The 23,050-nt window shown below is 34.3% G+C and overlaps 1 protein-coding gene across 1 annotated transcript in view; it reads left to right on the top strand.

The window, feature by feature from the left end:
- LOC137399712 (RNA pseudouridylate synthase domain-containing protein 1-like) overlaps positions 1–20,810 on the top strand; it is a 30,726-nt gene extending 9,916 nt beyond the window's left edge. The window contains exons 5-6 of the mRNA XM_068085920.1: positions 17,912–18,133; positions 20,477–20,810. Of these exons, the coding sequence (XP_067942021.1) occupies positions 17,912–18,133; positions 20,477–20,673 (419 nt within the window). The 3' untranslated portion in view covers positions 20,674–20,810. The remainder of the gene's footprint in view (positions 1–17,911; positions 18,134–20,476) is intronic.
- The last annotated feature ends 2,240 nt before the right edge of the window (positions 20,811–23,050 follow it).

Raw genomic sequence — 23,050 nt, 5'->3', positions numbered from 1 at the left:
GCAATAAATATTTTCTTTTTCAGATATAAGTGCTAAGTAAGTGATCACTTAGTGACACAACTGAGTCAGAAGCGTGGGATCATTAAAAAGTAGTCGCTTGTCGCTTAAAGGGTGTCAACCCAGAAAATAGTTTGCTAACGATAATCGTATATCTCCATTGTATCACAAAACGGAGACAATTTTAGAATAAAATACCAATCCTTTCCCAAATACTCATCTAATGGGAAAGGATATCAAGGGCCCAACCTAATAAATAGTACAAGTACTTCTATCAAAGCCTGTACTGACCTTGATCGTGTACTAAAGGTGAGGTGCCAGCCAAGTCTCATGTTCTGGGCAACACCAACTCGAGGCGCTTGCCAAGGAGGTAATGTGATGATTCCTTCTGTTTCACACACCAAAACTCTTTTTCCAAGAAGACCTGTTGCACGAGTGACGAGATCTTTGTGCGACGTAATTGGAACAATCCCTTTCACAATATAACTCCCGAAAAGGCTACTTCTGAAGATGAGAAGTTTTTCTTCATGAAGGTCTTCATCTACTTTTCTCCATCCACATTTTACAAGCTGCCTTTTCGATAAACCAAAGACTGCCATATCTTGCAAAAAGAGGTCGCCATTTTCATAATACTGACGATAGCTGCATAGAGGCGGACCCACTATGTGTAACAGATTTGGGTCATTGTAGGCTTTTAATGACCATTTGTGCGACCAGGTTGTTCGCAATACCTCCATCTGTATATCCCAAGCATACTGGTCACTGTCAAGGAGACGTTCTTTCTGCCATTTGCTGAGAAAGCCATGAGTAACCATCACTCCATAATATCCTGGTTCTTCTTGAGCAATATTCGGGTCATTGTTGACATGATTTGCTTTAACAATCAGCTGACACATGGCGGAAATTTCTGATCTGTCACGCCGTCCTTCTATACCGACTGCTGTTTCTCTTTCTAATTGAAAGGGCATAAAATGATGGATGTAAAGTGGTAGCCCATTGTGAAACACCTCTACATTGTGAGCTTTGATAGAATACGATTCAAAACCTCCTTGTGAAGTCAGGGATTCAAAAGCTGATGTCGCTCTTTCTACCTGAACACCTAAAATGTAGAGTTTATTTGACTCATCTGGATCTTCCACAATTATGTGGTGTCCTGCCTCCACCTCATCCAAGATCCTGCAGAAGTATAAACATCCAGTCATTCTCAGTATGTTTCGATTTCGCAGGAAAAATAATCCAAAAACTTGCAAGGAATCGACTGAGTTTTGCTCTTGAGAATACATTGGGTGTTATTCACAAGTCTGTTATTGAAATATTTATCACAAGTGCTAAATCAGTGCAGAAATAATCAATGTGTCACTTTTACAATGACTAAACAGAAGACGGCATCAATGAGTGAAGCTTTCTATTTCAGCACACCTATGGCACAGGTCTTTGTATCAGACTAACTAAATCCTAATTAAATCAATGTTTTACTGCCGTATAGGCATAGCGTACCTTCCAATCTCTATATCAATTTCTCTCATAGGCACTCTTGGCACATCTTCATTTAGTTGTGACATTGGTCCGCTAGTGGTTTCATAGATAGGGCTAGGCCTTCTGGAATAGATGTACAGTGTATACAATCTACATTAAACAAATATGGGCAATTTTTCAGTACTTGTTCCACACAGAGTTACAGCATTAACTAAAGTGGGTATTCTCATTTTGCCTAGTTTTCTACATTTGCACGCTTGAGAAGTTATTTACCAGAATGTAACACACTTTTTTTCCTAATTGTGTTTGCAAACCACTTATCTTTACTTTCTGTAAAAATGTTTTTGATAATTGAATTTTTTGTTTATTGGTAAAATGTGGAAAACAATCTGGTAAACCATGAACCTTACCATGTTCATATGGACCTTACAGACTAATCCACTTAATCAGCTGAACAGAATAGTTTCTAGATGAGACTTTCAATTTAAATGGATGTTCACTTTTCAATATTAGATGTTCAGTCTTAAATAAGAAACAGACAATCGTACCTTGCCATACGAGCTTAACGAGTTTTGGGGCTGAGTTTATATGTCAATTTACTTGTGTCTTAAAGCACTATTTCCTATATGAAATAACTGAATACAAATTAATTTGTTACCGTACTATAAAAAACCACCTAAAACAGGATATTACTGTAGAAAAAACGTGTTTTTAATTGTTGTAATTCAGTACTTACATTAACAAAGTAACAAATACCTATTTAGCTAGTATGATCTGCAATAAACTATAAAATTACTATATGTAGTAGCTACATTGAAAAAGTAAAAAATACCTATTTAGTTGGTATGATCTGCAATAAAATATAAAATCACTATGGACACTATTTTAAGGAGTTTTTACCTTTGAGACAGCCGTAGTGGCTAATGGCGGTCTGAGAGACTTGACAACAAAGGGTTCGATACACTAAACATTTGTGAAGCTGCGTAACAGAAACCTTGAAGTTAACTTGAATAAATTTAGCTTACTAAACACACACTTGAAGGTAAGTGTTACTCCTTTACTAAACTTACTTTAAATTCGTCATATTCATTTTTTATTATCTGTTCGTTATCTGTTATGGTTTAGCACTTTTTGCCTCGCGTTCACTTTAACTTTTAGCCAAGTTTTTTCAACTGATTCGAGGGAAAGATCAAGCGATGCTGTTTTCAAAAGTGGCCTGTTACGTACTTACTTTGCCACCTAATATTGGCTCGCATGCTCATATCTCAAAGGTTATTCGTATCTCAATAAAGAAACTTGCTCAAAAGTGTGCTCGTATCTCGATTTTCTTGAATGTTGGTGCATTCACATGTCGAGGTATGAATGTAATTTTGAATGAGACAGGTTGCACTAGACTCTCTAAGCAGATTTTTTACAATTCTTCAGTAAAATGTATTAGGATTTACATAATTACTCAGCAATTTGCATAAAATTTTAAGTTTGTGCAGTATATGCAGCGCTGGCAATGCTTACATGTCAGGAGGATGTGATAGCATTTTTCTTTGCTGTTGTTTTCTCTCAAGACTTGGTTGACCTGATCCTAGTTCAAAAGCAGTACCAACTAGACGTCTTTCTGGGAAGCCGAAACCTATTGGAACAAGTTCTACAAATAATTACTGAAATGACAAAATTACCAGGACTTCGTAATACACTAATACACAGTTCTTCCCAGAGTGCACATGCAAAGAGCCTACTTAAAAGTTATAGGTAATAGATAAGAAGAACAAGCAAAAATTAATATTTTCCTCAAAGAAACAATTTATGGTTTTAGTCAATAAGCACAAATTTGGAGATAAAATTACTTGCGGGCAAAAGATGGTCAAAACCAAATTTATTTCGCACATACCAAAATATGCATTCAATAATTCTCATAATGATAATGTATGTTATGCGCAGTAACCAGTTTTATGGTAAAGTTTTTAAAATATGATTAACAACAAAGATTTATGTTCCTTAACATAATTTTGATAACAAGAAGGGTATTGAGCAAGGTTGGAGATTGGTTGATAAATTTAGGTAATATTTCTGGCATATCTTGTCTTGACAATCTCATCAGCTGAACTTCACACCTTTTTCTGCTGCTCATCTGCTCATTCATTAATTCATTCACACGAGTTTAATATTTTAGCTAGTGTAAGCACTCGGAAAGCCCCATTTTTTACTGTTTACCCTCTGCCTGGCTTTTGATAGAAACTCCCATTTGTAGAATCCTCAGCTCCTCACTCAATTGTTGCTCACACTTAGAAACTATTCTATGAATCTCCATTGTGTCTTCTTGATTTTCTAATAAAAGAATATATAACTTAAATTTAATCTGATATTTCAGATACAATTTTTGCAGCATCAAAAACATGAGCTCTGACAGAGGTGTCACCGTCCTTTTTCGCAAATCTTGTTGTACCAAATAGTCTTCTCTGTACTTACTACTATTCCAATTGTGTAGTCAATAAAATATCCTACTATACAATATATTAATTTTTGTATCATCAATACACTCTTAGGTCTGTAATCAGTAAATTGAATGATAAAATGAAAGAAGCTTGGGCCAGACGTTTTTCAAAGGACTAACTATAATGTGATAACTGTGTGTTGTTAGAGTAGTGCTTCAGTTCCGAAGTGACTTGGTTGAAGTAAACAGTTTTTCTTTACATTTTTTGAAAAAATTTCGTGATTTCTATTATACTTACCACTAGTTTGTAAAGACTAATCTGCTACAACTTATCAGAATGAACAATTTTGAAGGTATTGCACGCCTCAAATAATAATGCTCACCTTGACAGATTTTAGTCACATGAGCCAACTTTTCTTGAATGTCTTTGAGTTCAGCTGATGTCTGGTTTTCGTGTATTGTTGGCTTAAAATCTTTCTTCACACCTATCAGGTAAGAATGCTCAAATTTTATTATTATCGTGTTTGGTATCCAAAATTTACCTTTTTGTATCAGCCCATCTCTAGCACTCCATCTCTTCGACCTCTTTGTGTACAGTTCTTAGCAAAATCGAATTGATACGTACTGCAGCCGACAACTGTAGCTGGCAGTTAGTAAAATGAAACTGTCAAACCAAAACTGGCAGTGAGGGAACTGAAACTGGCAATTAGCAAGCTGAAACTAACACTTAGCTAACTGAATTACTTTCAATACTCCTATCAGTGTTAACAGGATGATCATTTACTGTGAACTAGCAATGCACCGAGTAACAAAGAGTTTACAGACCCTCATAAAACTGTGGTAGCTCAGGCAGGGAATATCTTTTGACAATGGTAGTATCTAATAGATACTTTGTAAGGATGGCCAAAGTGTTTTCAAAGCCTCTAGATGAAGCAAGGTTGATTGAAGAGTTTCCTTCAAAATCACTCATCTTACTCAGCCGGTCAAAGTCATTTTTGTCCAAATGTTCTTCCAAGTGCTTTATTACATCAGAATGACCATTGACTGCTGCTTTGTGAAAACAGTTGCTTCCCTCCTTGTTTTGAATGCTCAGCAACCTGGCGCATATGTTCAATGAAAGATGTGATGTCACAACAGCTATCGTATCAACATCTCCTTTCTCAGCAGCTTTAATCAGAGCTGTATCACCATTGAAATCTTGCAAAGCCAATGCCACATATCTTTGATCTTCCGGGAACTTCCCCAACATGATTTTGAGTTCTACCGAGTTAGCGAGATGAAGAGGTGTCCTTCCGAGATTATTTTGCGCTTGCACCATTCCAATTGTATTCTTTATTGAGTCACTGTTGAACAAGTATTGTAAAAGAGACTGGTGGTCTTGCTTTACAACGTGATGCAACGCTGTATTTCCTTGAATATCCTTTGCAAAGAGAAGTTTATCTTTATTCTTGAACGAAAAATGATCAACAATTAATTTGAAAATCTTGTTATCGCCATGAATAGCTGCCACATGTACAACTGCGTTACCTTCTCTGTTACAAGTTGTGATAATGCTCATGCACGATTCCAAATCCAAGCAGTCTAAAAGAGCTTTCACAACTGCCTCCGACTCTTTCACAGCATACCAAACGGCAGCATTACCAGAGTTATCCAGAATTTTTGCCAGATCACCCCGACGTTCTGTGGATTTAGTGATAAGCTCTAGAGCAGAGATATTGTTCTTGGCTGCTGCTTGATGGAGTGCAGTTTGTCCACATTTGTTCTTCTGTTTTAAAATGTGGTAGACATCTTTGCTTGTCAAAGCATCAAGTAAAGCCTGCAGAGTATGAAGATGACCCCTCGAGGCTGCTATGTGTATTGCATTGTTACCATCATCATCTTGGTACCTGGATACAGCTGAAAACCAATCGGATTTATCAAGGTTTTCGAAGCTCTGTTCTAAAATGACGTCTTCAATCTCTGCAGGAGTTGCTACGTAGTTCTTCAGCAATTCAACAAAGTTCCCTACAAAAATAACAAAACAGTAAAAGTAAAACAGCTTTCAGCTGTTTTCTTGTTTTTAGCCTTTTTTGTGGTGAAATCTTGTATTTTTTGTGGTGAAATTTTGTAATCTGAGTTTGTTGAACATAATACATTATAATGCAGTCATATCTTGACATATGAGTGGCCCAACATACAAGAAAATCAAGATACGGGCAGAATTTTGAGCGAGTTTCTGCCTTGAGATATGAGAAACCTTTGAGATACCAGCATATGAGCAGGTTCTCAATGAGCACTAAACGGCCAAGTATGATAGAGGCCGCTTTCAAGAACAACATCACTCAGTTTTTCTTATTAAATCAGTTTGAATTACGTTGTGAAAGTTGTATAGAATATCTGTCTCAAAAGTAAAAAACTTCACAATACTGTACATAGCAATGCTACATTTTATTGTAGATCCCACCACTAAAAAAGTATTTGTTAGTTTCTGAGCATAAGTAGTGATTTACAGCAATTAAAAAGTGGTTTTCTTTATCGTAATATCCTGTTTTTAGTGTTTTTTCTTAATATTGGAATGAATTAATTTGTATTTACCGTAAAACCTGTATTTGAAGTCTACCTTTATTTGAACACTGCCTCTATTTGATTGCCACTATAGGAAAAGGGGCGAAAAATAGTGGGCCACCCATTTATTGAATGCCACTTCTATTTAAAAGCCACTAATTGACATTCTTCGTATTTTTCTAGATTCGTATTTACGAACCTAGCAATTGATTAGTAGAAAAGTGTTCACAAAATGGTACAGAAGGCTTGTTTACATTATATCGCCATATCTGGGCGTTTATTCCACATTACCTCAGTGATTTTCGATGATAACAATGTTCAAATTATGACAAACCTATTTGCGTCTGCATCAGTGACGTAGGGTTCTCGTTTTTATTTTTAAATTTTCGCGAAAAAACATTTTTGTTTTTGCATGAATAAAATCAAACACTAGTCCCGCAGCAATGTTCAAAAATAGAAATAAACAAATCACGCTATTGGTGACCTTGAATTACCATCGCCAAAGCGGTTCACATTCGATGGTCGGCGAACTATTGGGAAAGTTTGACAGATGCAAACTTTCCCGGTGTTTCCCCGTTACTTGTCAATGCAACTGTTTTATGGTTCACATAATCGACGATGAACGGTGAAAGGAAACTGCGGACCTACGGCGATACAGTATGAACCAGGCTTCATAATGACTGGGTTACATCGCAATTAATTCTTTCATTGTTTCTGTTTGTGTAGAAGTAAGTTTTCTAAAACCAAAGCTTTATGGCTTTTTGTTAAAACTTTGAATGCAACACCATAGAAATAATTAGTATCAATATCAGGCTAATAGTAGTTCTTTGTTTAAAGTGGTTTTGATATTTCGGCGTATATGAAAAACCTTTTACCAATCACGATGGAATTTGAGACTAAATCTTGTACTAAGCACGCATGTGGCTAAAAGTTTATCATTATTTCCCTGAAAAGTATTTTAAGTAGCAATTGCTAAAAAATAGCTCTGCTAAAAAAAATTGTTTGGACGCTAATGTGGACTAGTTCAGCAGACCCTCCAGAAGGTTTTGAACAGCCAGACGAGTATAAAATGATTTTAAACGAAATGAAAGCAACAATCTGAACACAACTGGTCGAGCAAACGATGCGAATATTTTTGTTTATAAAATGTTAATTTTTGTTCTGGCATGTATTATAAATATAGTTTGTTTATGTCACTTTTTTAATATATATTTTTAGCATTTGATAATTTATTATCATGAAACTTATAAATTTGCAGACTTATAGCGTATTATTTCCTAGCATCATTGCGGTAATCTGATCTTACAGTTGATTGACGCTCATAACTTCTCTTCTATTGCGCATAAAAAGACAGTTTTGGCGGCAAACTGCAGCAAATATGAATGAGTGCAATGAGCTTTTATGCAACCGTGTTAAATATAGTTATAAAATAAAATGTTCCTTAAAATCTAGAATGAATTAGAAGATAAAAAGCTTTAACAAATTGCAACACAGGCTATAATATCATTGTAGGTTAATTGTAAGCAATATACATTAACTGGTAGATATATTTTTCAGCTTCCCAGTGCATATTTATTTAAAGAACTGCGGCAAGTTGAAGGTAAGTTTCAGTAGATTTTTTGCATCCTTTCTCGCTCCGCCCGAAGGAGAGTGCAAACTATAGGAAACTTTCACTTCGCCCGTGGAAGGGTTAAATTTATCTTTTCAAAATTTTAACAAGCTATTTAAAAAATACAATGCTAACCTTTATTTGAATGTCACTTTAAACAGAGCACCATTATTGAGAAAGGGTTAAAAATAGAGTGCCATAGCACTAAAATATAAGTTTTATGGTATTTATTTCATGTAGAAGTTAGTGCCTTTAGATACAAGAAAATTGACATACAAGCTCAATCCCAAAATGCATTAAACTTGTAAGTTGAAGTACGCCTGTAATATAAGAGAATAAATAGTCTACAGCAAACATCTAAAATGTTTGACAGCTGATTACCTAAAAACATGCATTACAATTAGATTGTTTTATGAAGGAAACTATTTAAAACTTTAGTCAATATGTATACATTTTGAAATAAAGTTAACCGTAGACAAAAGAAGGTGTAAAATCTAAATTTATTTAGCATATACCAAAGTATGCCTCTAATAATCTCCATAATGATAATATATATCATACGCAACAACCAGATTTTAATGATAAACTTTTAAAAATAGAATAAATTTCGATTTGCTTTCCTAACTCAACTTTATTGCAAGAAGTTGGAGAGCAAGGCTGTTGATTGGTTGTTAAATTTAGGTAATATTCTTGACTTAAAGTGAGTCATTTTTGCTAAACTACAACCTTTTTGCTGCTCAGCTGCTCATTTTTGAATCGAATTTAATTTGATGCAGAATGTTATCAAATTTCTTTCATAAAATCAAATAAACTTAAAAGTCGAAAACTTTTCAAATTACAAATTCAAATGAAACCAATCCTTATCTTGGTAATTTTTGTAGTTTTATAAAAATTACTTATGCCCATATGTAATATAATACAAGATAATATAAGAAAATAAAACACAATATAATAAAAATAATGGTTTATATTGTACTACAATGCAGTATAATATTACATAACAATGTTTAATAAAATTTAAAATAATAATGTTCATTTAAAATTTGAACATCTAGAAAACTATTCTAAGGACTTGTTGCGGAGCGATGGCCTTGATATTAATCAATAAAAGGACAGGCTTTGGACACTCAACTGTCATTGTCTTTCGTAGCAATAGCGAAGCTATATCAATAACATTTTCATTTTTTGCAGTAGTATCTTTGAAAACTTCAAAAAAAGTAGAGGTGGAGCAACTGAAGAGTCACATTTAGATAAAAGTAGAGCCATATATAAATGTGTGACAACAGTGGAAAAAATTACCAGGAGGCTCACAATGTTACTCTTTACCATACATGATAAAACTTTATCTCAGACCCAGGTTTTCATGAGGAGATCTAAGCTCAGTACCAGAATATAGTGAGGTGAACGGCTGCCGAGGAAAAACATCCTCATCATCCTCATCAGCCATGTTCAGTGGTGGGAGAGATCAAAAGGAACCTGTAGAAATGGGTGGCAGCGTTACAGTTTTAATGGATCATACTAAAGAAATAGAAATCATTCTCAGAATACATTCATTATTTGCTTTGTGCTGACTGCTGTGTCAGCTATCATTCAAAGAGCTTATTAATCTCACTAAATCTAACAACATCATTTTTAATTAAGTATACCGGTAATATATAATTCATTACTCATGACTCCATTTTTAGCTTTTTAATGAAGTTAACTTCAGAAGAACAGTGTAATTATATTTAATTCTTCAGTTTCATTGACTATGAGACATTTCTTTGATGATCAACTTAACGTGCAAATAGTTAATTATTCTTGTTTGTCAAATGAATGTAATACAAAAGTATTAAAGCTGAGGTATCACACCTTCCAATTTTCTTTTTCTTAGTACTCATACTGCTCATATATATGCCTCTGCAACACCAACCAAATTAGTAGTTAAGCCAGAACTTGATAGCCACTATGATTGCTTTTTTATTATTTATAGAGATTCTAATATCAGAGAAAAGGATTCATAAACTGGTACCATTTCTCTTTTAATTAACTATACAACAAGCAGCGTAGTGTAAACAGTTAGGTAGTTACATACTTAATATGAATTCCATTGATTTGTAACGGTTAATACAAAAACGGAATGTTTAGATCGTAATTGTGATTGCAAAACTAGATTTTATTTTCTGTAAAATTTTATGTCAAATGAGTGTGAAAACTCAAGTCTATAAGCATGTGAGATACTAGGAAGCAAAGGCTTCACTGGTGAAGTAACCAAATATGATGAAACAGTGAATTTAGCCAATATTGATGGAAATAACCCCCTGGGTTACTAAGAAGATCATGAAAGTCTTACACAATCTTATTCTATCATCTTACACTATCTTATAACTTATGCTATCACTTGTGATTGCTTATGCATGATTATGAACTGTACATCATCGTTTGTGGACTCTTTCCCTGGGAATCATCAGAAATATAATCTATTATACATAATATATTATCTTACTTACATCAAAATCAAAGCAAACCCACCTGTCTGCTTTGATTTGACCACTCATTGTAATATCAGCATCTGTAAGTCCAGCTGTGGATATTACAATGAGTGGTCTACAAATATCTATTCTCAGTACCAGACACCAACTAGTTTCTACTATTTATAGCATTGTTGTCTAAAATGATAACCAATAAATGGTATAAAACACTTCATGAATGCTTTTTATTAGTATTTAGATAGTTTAGGTAATTTATTCTCAACCACAACTATAAATCTTTGTGCCTGTCTAATTTCTGAATTGAAATTGTGTGAATGTAACCAGGTGTAACTTGGACTTGAGATGCCTTCACCTAGATTCTAGGTATGTTTAAAGAAAGTGCTTGGGTGCTACCAGACACATGTTTCCTTCAATACGTCATGCAGTTTAAATGTGGCTTAACCTAGTAGTGAGTTTATTCTCATGCCCTAGACATGCTAAATAATTAGTGAAAGCCTATCATTTTAATTCTTTATGTAATGTTATTCAATGCTATAATGGAAACAATATAATTTAAAGGCTAAACAAAGACATCTGTGACACAGACGCCTAGATAGCGGAGGGCAATGAGAACTTTGATTTATCAAGAGCAAGAAACCGGAAACCTTAGAATTTAAAGGCTAGACACAGGCATCCTTTCACACAGGCGCAAGGATCACAGAGGGCAACAAAAGCTGGAAATGATTTATCGCGAGCTGGGAAGGTTTCTTCCAACTTATATAATACATTAAAAACTGTGCTATAATAAACTGAAAAAAAAACAAGAGTATGTATAGCTAGGTGGTAACCGCTATGTTCAGGTTCACATTCCTAGCTCTCATCCTTTGATCAAAACCAATCAGTCAAACTTGAGAGCATTCACTTCATAATAATATCTTTATAGGCAAAATTGTTGCATTTCTTCATAATTATAGCAACCTACAATCTGGTAGATACTAGATTGATGTCTTACACAATATCCTACACATAAACCAAGAGAATGACTTACGTATACTTGCTGACAACTGTTCTGTCATGTAGAAGGCAGGCAGCTGCTAATAAATGCCAGACAAGCTTGCTTATTGATTTGTGCTATTCACATAGAACTGCCTGTGTAGACTTATTGTAATAGTGTCATCTGTATATCTATTTTACATATAAAAAACTTTTTGTTAGCAGTAAATGCTTTTTTAGCCAAAATGAATGCCAGAAAAGCTTACTTATTGATTTGTACTATTCACATATAATTGCCTTTGTAGCAGAGATGGGCACCAGAGTTAACATACTTGCTCGAGTATCTCTGGTATCTTTTACTTGCTGTATAATTGTATTGACTTGGCGCATCCTACTAGCAATAATTGAATTAAATCGATTCTTTATTGTCATCATAGCCAAATTGACTCAATTCTCCATTTGTCAATAAGCAAAAAGCCTCGAGTCAATGGTTCTCTTTATGATTACTATCTCAGTTTCTCTATGGTTAGTAATTTATTACTGCCTTATCGAAAAATCTATGATGGTCAGTGATCTCTTGTTAAACAATTCAGCTAATCATAAGTACAGTCAAGTAATGTCAGCCACAATGTTCAACATTTTATATACATGTAGCTCTATATCACCGGGTATGTTTTATTAGTCAATAATATGAAGTATTATTATTTAGGTACCACACAAAAATATAATATAGTTCTACGGTTTGACTATGCACTGGCAGCAAGTTTAGCTATGCTGTTTTAATCATCATATGAACAAATGTGACTATATCTCATTTAAGCATCTGGCCTCCTCCTACACAGTTGTCTAAATTTATCACTCAAGACTCAGTGGTAAGTTGAACCTAGTTCACTGGTCTAAGCGTTCTCAGTTTTGATTTTTGTTGGCAAGATTTTTTTCTCCTAGTAAGTAGTTTTACTAGTCAGGTGATTTCACTAGTTTGATCAATATTAAATATATATATTTTATCAACTTACTAACAAAAAAGTCCATTCTTTTTACCGTATTAGCCTATTATAATCATATTATAGATATGATGAACACTACTGAAAGGACTAGTGCTAATGGTGATGCTACTTTTTCTTCAGGCGTAGAAGTGCCTGCAGGGGTAAGTAGTTTATTATTTATTTACGCAATTATTGTGTTATATCAAGTACGAGATGTATGAAGGAGTCTAAATGTAGTAAATAAAGGAAAGAGAGCATTGTCTTTAATTATTATCTTTCTATCCAAAGCTTCTTTTTTTTGTTTATCTCCAATTATCTAAACAATTGATTGTTGTATAATTACTAATTATTTATTTACTTGTTACTCACAACATTCATTTGATATTTGCTACTAATCGTGATTAATAAATAAACAATAATTATTATAATATAATAGATGTTAAAAATTTCTGTCACAAACAAATAATAGAATAAGCTGAATGATAAACAATTTTTTTATAAACAATGCTGCAATAATAAATTAAATAACTAAGTGAAGTGTGCATGTACATGGATATAATGGATAAGTAGTCATGCCTACTTCTTTAGCATTCTACGCACTGAAAAGTATGGAGTGCTTTTAAAAATTAGAGTGTTGGAATAGGCTGAAGCTACTCATCTTTTTCCAGGTTGATGTCTTTCTCGCCAGACACTATAGTTCTGTTTTGTGCTTCTGCACTCTTCTGTATTCAAGAAAAGTGCAGAGGCACGAAACAGAACTGTTGTGACCCGCGAGAGAGACATAAACTTGGATAAAGATAAATAACTTTAAACTATTCCAACCCTCTAGTGATTTATACATGTATACATAGTTTACTAGGTGAATGCCTGGCGTTGCCTGGGTAATAGAATAGTCTTTGGACAAAAAGTTTATTATTATTTAACATATACAACATTTACCATTCTCACTTTTGAAAGTGAGTAAGAAAAGTGAATAAAACCAATGTAAAGGTTTTCAAACAACTGTAACTTTTAAATTTTACATCACAAAAGAAGTGTTTGGTTAAAATGAATTAGGAGGAAAAATAAAACTGTAAAGGTGTTTAAATGTAAATGTGAAATCATAAGCAAGTAATGGCTAAATATAGACTGTTTTACTATGTTTGCAGTAAAAGATGATTTGGTATAAAATTAAATAGTTCTAGTTCATTTCAGTGTCGGCATCATAAGGCGAAAATATTGTATAAACGTATAGAGTGGTATAGAAATCTATAGTTTTTATCTAATGCAATTACTGTCTGGTAAAAATGATTATCGTTAAAAATAGTAACAAAGTAATATGTTAACTTTAGTAATTATAGTTACCTACAATAACTTTAGTGCATTTTGCGGTTATGATGTGCAAGAAAATGTAACATTACATTGTACTACGTGCAGAGTTCTTACCTCCGAGACAGATGATTAACATACCTAAACGCTGAATTTAACTTAAATGATTTTAACTCACTAAACACATACGTGAAGAAAGTTTTAGTATGCATTTTAGTAAACTTCAATTTTTTAACTAAAATTTTATGCTTAAGCGCAATCCATCAATTAATATGTCATCTAGCGTGTGCATATGGTATACGGTACATGATAAGAGCGACATAATTTTAAGAACTGTATAGCTCAGTAATTACACGCGCAGTTTAAATTTTGTGGTTGCAATCTCCCTGAGTTCAAATCCAGCACAAAGCGAGCTTTTCATTTCAAGACTTTCATAGCTATAATTGAACAAGTAGACATATTGTTATATCTGAAATCAGCTATATACAGATAGACCTAAAGAAGATATCATACTACATCACCAGACAGCTTACATAACTATGTAACTTCCAGACTTGCAACAAATTCCATCATTGAGATTGGTACCAAGCACTGTGTACAGCCTCGGACTATATAAATTCCAGAAGCTGCTAGAATCGGCCTCGCTAATAATCTGTTTTGCCAATTAAAAATTGTACGGCAACTGTAAACTGTTAGTGTCAACTTTTTTTACTGCATGCACTCCTAGGTTACAAACACCTGCACATACATGCTAGTTAGTATTGACAGTTTTAACGCCATGCGTTACTAGGTCATAAGCACCTGCATATTCATGCTAGTTAGTGTCAACTGTCTTTACTGCATACACACCCAGGTCACAGACACCTGCATATACATGCTAGTTAATATTGACTGCTTTAATTTCATATAATCTTGGTAAAACTGGAAAATCTGACTAATTCGCTATGTCAGCCCTCCACTTGATTATTTGATATGATGTTTCTTTTTATATCTTGATTAAATGTCAGAGCAAAATCAGAGAGACTTTACCATAGTAGAATATTTGTTTTACTACTTTCAGCTGTTTTGTATCAAAAGTGTTAAAAAATACAGGAAATAAAAAAATTGGAGTAAAATAAGATATATATGTAAGCTCTGTTCATCATAATTATTATACTAGAAATTACCCTGTCATACAGCCCACGATCAAAGTAATAATGGAAAGAGAAAGGGTACTGCTGGTTGAGAAATGCAATATTAGCAGTCAAATGGCACTGCAGTGCAATAGGATAACTGCAATGGTAACTGCAATGGTAACTGTAATGTACTAGGTGTTATTATGTACAACAAACAGCAATAATGAAAGGAAAGGATTATATGTTTATATCTCTTTCATGGAATAGGAGAAATGCAGTATTAAAAGTAAAATGGCAAGCTGCTGTGTAATATACACAGTTTGAAAGTTGCTTGTGTTGAATGCAGAATGGTTTTGACAGCGATCTGTAACCAAAGTGAAAAAATGGGTCATGAAAAAACCATGGTTAAGTCAGGCGTGTGAGATTTAGAGTTATCTACACTAGCAGAAGGATAAAATTCTCAGTTATTTTGCAAAAAAAATTAGATTCCAGGTTAATTGCAGCAGATTTTATGGTCAATAAACTGAATGCATGTTACCCATTAGTGCGAAAACATAGTTTTGAGAAAAATGGTGCTAAAATTTGAGAAATGAAAACCAATGAACAATATTGTTTACATTTCAAAACGTCATAGCAACCAATATCAAGAAGTTGTGATATTTATCTAGATTTTTGTAATTGTATCTAAAAAGTTATGCTGAATTTAAAAATATAAACAGATTTTAGTTGGTTGTGATAGAAATAGCTGTATATCTATAAGAAAGTGTAGGCATATAACTTAATTTTGCAGATATTGAAAACGGCTTGGCAGTACCGTGATATTGGGCACAGCTGTAGTATCATCAACAAAATCTTTAGAAAAATAATAACAGTAACATATTGCCCAAAATCGGTCACTATATACTTTGATCTTGTAGATTCAAATGATTATTCTTATAACTAAATCTTATAACAATCTTATAAAATCGAATAATTATTTTTATAGTTAAATATTGTAATAATCTTATAAAAATTGTTAAAAAAGTATCATCGTCATTTCCTTTACTTTCACTGCTATGGACATCAGTTGGAAAACCAAAGTACTCATTATAAGTGTCCAAACTGTCAGTTACTTTGAAATCGGCAAAAAAGAAACGATTACTTTTCATTATTTCTACGTTAATTACAGAAACCTTCGGCAATTGGACAATGCCATAGACTGGTGAAATGTGTACATTTTTCTCATGAAATGCGCATGACTTAATGGTTCTACTCTCTGTCGCACGGCCTTATTGGAGTTTCGTTGGCCGGTCTTAATTTTGATTAAAAGAGGCTTGTCAAGGTTTAATGGCGATTTTAGGCCAAATTAATCTGTCGATTTATGTATAATCCGATCAGATGGGTTAGTTTTAGGATATTGTCTACAAATTTCAACGACTTGGTAACATATATTTAAATATGTTTACATGGGTTTTGTATCGTTATTATACTTAAACGACTCCATAGAAAAACGGTTAAATTTGTTGATGAGATTTGGGCACAAGGGTTTGGGGCGGATGTTCATAAATAATTTTTGTGAGTTGTGTGCACATAAGCATTTATCATAAAGCTCTCAAACAATCGCTTTGCTCGTGTTTGGTCGTGGGATGATACCAACCAGTGTCGTACAGTTTCATAGAGTCCCATGACAAAAACCGGAAACAAAAATGCTTGATTCCAAATAAACCCTATCGACATACTGATCTATAATAGAATATTCTTACCTCGCTCTCAACATCTCACTTTTTTGCATTTACTTTATTACAAAAAAATCATTTATAGTTTCTTGTAGGGAGTTTTGTCCTTTTTCAAATGGTGTATAATACAACAATCAATTTTAGAGCAACTGCCAGTGGGAGCAATTTCTGTTGGTTAGTGTTACGGCATCTCCACTATAACTTATGTAAAAGAATAGTTGTTGCTTGTTGAATAGAATGCTTGTTTGGAGCTGTGCGAGCCCGATATACGCTTCCGTTAGTCGCGAAACTCTGTGAAGTTATACAACTCCGTACTGTCCAAGTCGTATAGCTCTACAAAGTCTCGTGACCAAAAACGGAAATAAAAACGCCTTTTTCCAAACAAACTCGATCGACATACTGATCTCTAATGGAATATTCATAGGTCGCTCTCAAACCGCTCTTTTTTGCAATTTCTTTACGTTTTTACAAAACGTTATTAGTAGCCTTTTGTAGGAAACTTCGTCTTCTTTTAAATGGTGTATGATAAAACAATCAATTTTAAAGCGACTGCTAATGGGAGTAGTTTTTGTTGATTATTGTTGTGGCCTCTCCATTATAACTTATATAGAAATAGTAGGCGTGGCCTGTTTGTTTGGAATCGAGCAAGCTCCCGTATACGCTTCTGTTGATCGAGGGTGATCCTTCTGTGAAACTATACGGCCCTGATACCAACAGAATACTTGCATCATAAAAATATGCCTTGCTGGAATGAATTCCAGAATCTTCCAATTGTAATCTTACAAACTTCATGTGCTATGACATTCCGGCTCAGTATCATTGCTAAGATAACATTTTGCTCTTATAGAACATGTCATTGAGGGAGATTATACACTTATCGGCGTTTCGTTGGCCGGTCTTAATTTTGATTAAAAAAGGCTTGTAAAGTTTTAATGGCAATTTTTGGCCAAATTAATCTGTCTATTTATGTATAATCCGATGAGATGGGTTAGTTTTAGAATATTGTCTACAAATTTCAAAGACTTACTAACATATTTAAATAGGTTTATATGTGTTTTGTATCGTTACTATACGTAAACGACTCCATAGAAAAATAGTTAAATTTGTTGATGACATTTGGGCACAAAGGTTTGGGACGGCCGTTCATGAATAATTTTCGTGAGTTGTGTGCACATATGCATTTATCATAAAGCTCCCAAACAACTGCTTCACTCGTGTTTGGTCGTTGGATTATCATTTTATTTATCAATGCTTTTTCTGCTGAGTCCATCAGCCACTTATTTCTTACAGGCTTGATGAGAGATCGAAGTACAGATTTTCCCTACATATTTACTACCTGCTCCAGCTTGACATCAGCTAGTGACACTACTGCCAAAGAAAAGGTTTTACCTTCCAGCACTTCTCTTTACTTGCTTGAAACAGGAGAATATGCCGGGGCAAAGGCGAGTAAGGTTCTACTGGTTCCTCATACTGGCAGAAGCCATCAGCTCCGAGTGCACTGCAGTCATATTGGTATGTACTTCTAAATCACTTTGTGCTCTTTCTAACATACATTAGATATTATAATCTAAACAAACTATACTATAATATTCATCAGTTATTATTTTTAATTATTTTATCAATAAACTACGCATGAGCTATTATTTAAATAATAATATGGTAATATTAGTTGTTAATATATTATCAGTTGTGATAATTTTTTTAAATACAATCTATTATAATTAGAGGAAAGTGTTTTTCTGGTGGCGGTTGGCTCCTTGAAGTCATCTATGACATGAATTTGCTCTCTACACTAAAACGTAAAGGTATTATGTTCGGGTGGCTCTCGAAATGTGTTCCGGTATAGGGCCACTAAAGAATTTCTTTTTGACATGATATTTCTATCCCCCTTGGAAAAGCTACCTTCTAGCGCGCCAAAATTTGCTGGAATAAACAATAAACGTAACAGTATTCTCAAAAAGTCTTGCGCCATTTATTATTTGTCAGTTCACTTCTACAAGTTATTCTATTTTGGCTTAGGTCGATTGCTTACAATTTTCATTTTGCCATTCTTCATGTCTAACAACTTTGTGTCATGCGTTTGTTGCTACAATTGGTTTGAATTGGTAAAGCCACTCAAAATTTCTCCAATAACTACTCTAGAGAATCCATAGCTTAGTAGGCTAGAGCTGGCTAGAGATCCTAGACTAGAGAGCCTGACCGGTGAACAGCAAGTTAAGGTTCCATTCTTAGGAAGAGAACTGGTTGTGACAGGAGGAGAATCTTACTTTGAATTACTCTCCTTTTAGACAGTTTATGGAGACTAATCAGCTCTCAAACAAAATCATCTAACTGTAGTTTTCTTTTAGTTTTTCCTCCCATTTGCTTTGTCTTTCATTTTGCCTTACTCTCGCTGACTCTCACTAATGATATGTAGCCCTCCAAGGATAGCCGACGGCTCTTATATGGGCGGGGTTTAATGATACAGTTCTGTTGGGATGAGCCCGAACGTGGCACCCGAACAAACAAATACGCTGAATAAAGCCTCTTGTAAATTTACAAATATTATGAACTATAGTGGTTATTTTACTTATCTGTTGAATTCATTTTGTTGTAAAATAAATATAGTATCCCAATATTGTCATCATTATGATCAGTCAGTTGCCATTCACAAGCATTCGTGATATTAATAGTCACAATCGTAAAATAGCCCAAATTCGGTTTTGTATTTAGATTTTGAGTATGAAAACTACACTGCTCAGCTTTGCCTGCTGTCCCATCTTATTGGCCAGGTAAAACAATGTGACAACCATAAAAGACGTTGTCATTTTATATTAGGGGTGGCAAAATATTAATCAAAAACTAGGGAAAAAAGGCCGTTGTTTGGGTAATTTTGGGTAAATTATATTCAACTTTAGACATATTCTACGACCTTTACCAATTTCAAAATTAGTAAAAGTAGGTAGTTTGAAATGTTTTATTTTGCATCGTTCCATTATTTTGGTTAGGTATTACCCCTACATTGTAGAAATTCAAGGTTTGCTAATGTGAACCGCAGGGTCTACTGACTGAATGAGCTAATGAAACGATAACAGCGAGTTGTGTTTTCCAAAACCTAACAAGGCGACGTGACCGCCCCACGAGAATTGTGTTAGCTCCAAAACCCAGGCCAGCACAATCCTAACAGAGCTCGATCATTAAACCCCGCCCATATGAGAGCTGTCGGCTATCCTTTTGGGGGCTGTATATCATTGCTCTCACTCTATATTTCTCTAGCAGGTAATTTCCTAACTAAAATCTGGAGAATTCAAGAGTCAATCTTAAGTGCCTATTACTAGATTAAGTGACTTATGTTAGGTGACTTGATTTTGGTTTGGTTTCAGCAGTAGATATGAAGAGCTAAGGTAAATTCAGCGAGGTGCCTATTGCATAACAGATTTAAAAGGAGCGGCTGTAATGGCTGTCGAAGATACATCTATGCCTTGAGAATTCATTACCATAATTTTGAGCTAAGATCATTCAACCATGGAGTCATTTTTCATCATTGTATCATTCTATGATGTCATCACTATTATATATTGTGTAGAGTGATCTGCTATAGCTACTATAATTTATGTTCTGTGTTGTGATGTTTGCTAGAGTATTCAGCATGTAGACTAAGAACCCTTAGAAATACTGCGTAGTTAGCTTAAGGTGAGTGGGTATACTTACCCCTACCAAAAAAAAACTTGAATAAATATATGATGCCAACAGAATCCTTGCATCATGAAAATTTGAATAGCTGGATTATATTCGAGAATCTTCCAATTGTAGTCTTACACATTTCATAAGATTTGACAAATGTATCATTGTTTAGATAACATTTTACTGTTATAGGACATGTCATTGTGGGAGATTATACATATTCAAGGAGAGCGGATTCGTCTCCCCACAGAATGATGCTTCATGCCTACAGTATTAATATTCCTTTAACTGACAGTATCAATGTTACAACTACAGATCCTTTTACAATGGACTCTGATTGGCAACCGTCTACCGTTTATACACAAATTGAGGAATTGTCTACTCTTTAAGCAAAGCCAATGGGGTAATTGATAGTTTCTATCCTGTTGTTTATTACAGCGCTGTTTCTGGTTGACTATTTAGCACATTCCTGAGTAGGTCTTCTAATAATTTCTGAATTTACAATATATGTTATTATTATTAGTTATTAGTACAGTCATACTTCAACTTACGAGCTTAATGCGTTCCGAGACTGAGCTCGTATGTTAATTTACTCGCATGTTGGCGCAATTTATTTATATATAGAACTATTAAATATATATTGATTAGTTTCCATACTCTAAAAAAATGCAAATAAAACACGCTAAACAAGATATTGTAACAGAAAGAACATGTTGGTTATTGTCCTAACTTACCACAAGCTTTTAAAAAGCAACAAATAAAAAATAATGCAAGGAAATGTGATTAATTAAAATGTAAAATTAATTACATACAATAGCAGCTAACGCTAGCATTTGCCAGAAAGGGAGATATCCTAGGGAGTTATAGAGAGTTATCCTTCATGACAACAGTTGACTTTGATAAATTTGGATTTCATTAGTCCTAAAAGACAAACTTAGAAGCAAACCTAAAAGCAAACTTTCATTTTTAACTTAACGTAATTAAAATTTCTTCGGCGTTCATATTTAGAAGTTTCTTGCTGGTTAGCTAATTTTCCTTTGTTTCGCTTTTACGACTAGCCGGCCGTTTTAAGATAAACCTATCTGAGGACGTTTGCCTTTGTCGCCCTTTCAACATGTTGCGATTAGGACGAACACAGGTGTCGTCACAAACGGTTAATGTACAACCACTAGCCAACTTGTCGGAATGTTTATAGTTTTGATAGATAGCACCGGCCTTTTCACATAGGTAGCATCGTTCAGTTACGCTGTCACCGGCCAATTGTTTATCTTTTATCCAATGCCTGAGCAGTCTCTCCATCAGCGGTCGTGAAGATCGCTGCGCCGTTTAGAAACTATGGTTAGTCCTTTTGCGAACTAAATAAATGCCCTGAATATAATCCTTCTGTTTGATAATTGTGAATGTATTTCTGTCATATTGCTGAGCTAGCTCAATCACGTATACACATTTCGCATATTTTTCAATAATTTTCCGTTTAATATCAATTGTTATCATTTGCTTTTTCTCTGCATTTCATCTTTCATTTTACTGGTAAACTTTCGGTCTATGCACAGTACTTTTAATTCACATAGTTCTGCACTGAAAATCGCGCACAAAAACACTTTACAAAAGTATAACCTGAGCAGTTGACAAATACAGAGTGATGCTGTTCTCATAAAACACCTCCGGCATACTTGGCAACTGACTCCCATGCTCGTATCTCAAACATGGCTCGTATGTTAGTGCTAAAACTTGCTTAAAAGCTGACTCGTATCTCAAGTTTCTCGTACGTTGGAGCATACGTAAGTTGAAGTATTACTGTATTATTATCTAGCTGTTTTACAATCAATTTTTAATAATATAAATAACATCAATTATTTGTTTTCTTTAACATAAATTTAATGGACATTCTTTTGATTGTTTGATAAACTCGGGCACTATTATTTGCACAGGATGAGTTATTGGTTGTTAGAATCTTCAACATTGCCTGCTGCACTGTTGTATTGCTGTAATTCAATCTGAGCTATCCGTTGGTGAGGACACACAACTACCCATTGCTACCCACCATTGTTTCACATCGGTGAGGCCACCATAGTAACACATAGGTGAGACCACCATAGTCACACATAGGTGAGACTACTACAGCGTACCTTTTGTGAAGGTATAATAGTATAAAAGCACCCAAACTTGGTTGTTGTAAATGATGGCACCGATGTTATTGCCCTGATCATTAATTAGTCCAGGGCGTTATTCAGTTCCCCCATATAATATATGGCTATGCCTGTGAGAACTCTTAGGTGACGCAGAAAAAATGTAGTGATATTTCTTACAATACATAGTAGCAGTACAGGAAGTAGTGACTACTCAAATATATTTTTAAATCATTTAGAAGGATAATGCAAGTTTTTACGAGTGAAAAGTCTCCTTGTAAGAACAGATAACTCTAAAATTGAACCGTTGTGTAATAGTTGTGAGCTCTGACTCCTCTGAACTGTTGTAGGCTCATTCATTTTATTTAAGGAGTATAATAACTGATGTTTATGTGAACAAATAGAGCTGAGTGCAAATATGAAGAGACCAACTTTTAAAAAGTTAAACTTCAGCTAGAACTGATTTGAAACTTCCAACCAAGCCCCCTCTTGGCTGGAAGTTTAACGTTTAAGCACTTGTAGAAATTTAACTTTTACAGCCAAATTGTTTGATTGTGAAAGCAATTAGATTTGGGATGTTGAAGTAGGTAATAAAATTTTATTGCAATAATCTTGAAACCTAGGCTAAAACCACTCA

The sequence above is a fragment of the Watersipora subatra genome, chromosome 7 (genome assembly GCF_963576615.1).
Source record: "Watersipora subatra chromosome 7, tzWatSuba1.1, whole genome shotgun sequence".
NCBI lineage: Eukaryota > Metazoa > Bryozoa > Gymnolaemata > Cheilostomatida > Watersiporidae > Watersipora > Watersipora subatra.
The sequence above is the reverse complement of the archived record's forward strand: the minus strand, read 5'-3'. Positions and strand labels throughout refer to the sequence as shown.